This window comes from Sinocyclocheilus grahami, unplaced genomic scaffold (genome assembly GCF_001515645.1).
Source record: "Sinocyclocheilus grahami isolate Dianchi unplaced genomic scaffold, SAMN03320097.WGS_v1.1 scaffold16894.1, whole genome shotgun sequence".
NCBI classification, from domain to species: Eukaryota; Metazoa; Chordata; class Actinopteri; order Cypriniformes; family Cyprinidae; genus Sinocyclocheilus; species Sinocyclocheilus grahami.
Genome location: NW_015516333.1, coordinates 2,894 through 4,744, shown reverse-complemented (window position 1 = coordinate 4,744; position 1,851 = coordinate 2,894). Strand labels below are relative to the sequence as shown.

The following is a 1,851-nucleotide window of genomic DNA, read 5'->3' as shown; positions in this document are numbered from 1 at the left end:
AATTTGTACAGTGTCCCAACATTTTTGGAATTGGGTTTGTATATAATATTATATCTAGCTATTAAACACCTGTTATTTACCTACTCCTGTAACAAGCACCCATGAATGTGGTGGAGTAGGTGAAGCAGCAATAGCTTGGGCAAGAATTCTGGTTGTGTTTACTCGGCTGGAGACCAGATCATTTTTGTAACTTTCATTCCACCTAGAGAAAACATTAAAATGATATGAACATAACCATATTAAAAAGAAGAACTCATTATTTTGATGCAATCACTTATTTACATTGTCACTATGAACAAAATCCTTACCATCTTAAAGGATTCATAATATTCTCCCCTGCTAGATTCACAGCGCCCTCACATGGCGGGAGGCCTCCTGACTCTACATCCGCCTGTTAGGACAGGTAAGCCTCAGTCAAACTTACCAAAATGCAACATTTAGATTAACTTTACCTTTAAGAGGCATTTTAACATTACACATGAATGACTCCAGAGCTGGGCATTACAAAGCAATTCATTATCATTGCTATAATACTGAATAACATTGTAATCAGGTTAATATCAAGGTATTACTTCAGCTTGAACTTAAAAGTAAATATAGATTAACTAACTAAAAGTCGACTTTAGTGCATATCTTACATGTAAGTTAAACCATACCCATGTCATTTTTCCTGGGCCAGGCTGCCTGGATATAAGTGTGATTTCATGACCTTTGCTTTTCAACAACCGTGTCAGCTCACGACCCACAAACCCTGATCCTCCGCCTGATGACAGTGAAAAGGTGAAAAAAATCAAGCTTTATTAATGTTTCAATCAAATAGAGCCAGTGTGGTAAAAAAGGGATTGGTTGGGGGGCAAAAGTATCCAACTGTATTCACAGTATAGCAACTAGAATATGGAGTGTAGGTCTTTTCCCATACTGTACAGCAATTTGGATCAAATCGTGACATTTTTGCATAATTACTGTTTGCAACCATACCGCGCACGCGCTGTTAAAGCATTTACGAAACAGCTAGATCACCTCAAGCAAAATGTAATTCTCATTTATACTGTAACCAACTGATAAACGAAGCCAGTCATGCTATAAGAACAAGATCTTATGCGTTCAAAGAAGGTGACAGGATATTTCACTCTTTACATACTCTAAATATGTTAATATCAGAGCTATGTTTATATCGCAGGAGGCTCTAAGTGTTACACAGTAGCACTCGAAATGAATTATTTTGTTACGCTATCATGCAGTGACAATGCGAAAATGAATATAAGTGATATACCTATTACAACTCTCATTGTGCTTCTAAAGTACAGTCCGTGTATCCCGACAACTTGCAGAAATCCACTTCGTTTACATCTCTCTGCCTTCGAAGGTTAAACCAATGAGAGTGTCGTATGTTAACCACGTGATCGACACAAACAGGAACGTAACCGCAGGCATGTTGATAAGGGCGGCGGGTTACATTATCTCCACTAAACTATCAGCAGTATCGTACTTAACTGTTTAAATGTACCAATGCTATTACGTAGCAATTAGTAATCTGATACTACAAATATGACATGGTAAATCATGTACACTCTATTAACATACACTTTTTGTAATAATTTTAGGACACATCTATTGTAATTTATTGGGCATTCATAATGCCTATTAAATGCGTCATGCTAGATCTGCTGACAATTAATACAATATAAGAATTAATCAAAACGTTTACATACATAAGTCCCATCAAGTCTGACTGAATTTAATGAGTTCACTTTGATCCATTTAATAATAATTTGTGGGGGTGGGGTGCCGCAACCGGAAGCGCTTTTTTTCCTGTAGAAACACGTGGTTGATGAGGAGCTAAATACGAGC

At 37.1% G+C, this 1,851-nt stretch overlaps 1 protein-coding gene across 1 annotated transcript; it reads right to left on the bottom strand.

The window, feature by feature from the left end:
- Positions 1 to 72: 72 nt before the first annotated feature.
- LOC107579374 (epimerase family protein SDR39U1-like) lies at positions 73 to 1,395 on the bottom strand. Its single transcript, XM_016265209.1, has 4 exons — positions 1,274 to 1,395; positions 657 to 763; positions 309 to 391; positions 73 to 202 (listed from the first exon to the last, which is right to left on the bottom strand). Exons 1-4 carry the CDS (start codon positions 1,287 to 1,289, stop codon positions 73 to 75), a joined length of 336 nt encoding a protein of 111 aa, XP_016120695.1. The 5' UTR covers positions 1,290 to 1,395.
- Positions 1,396 to 1,851: the final 456 nt, after the last annotated feature.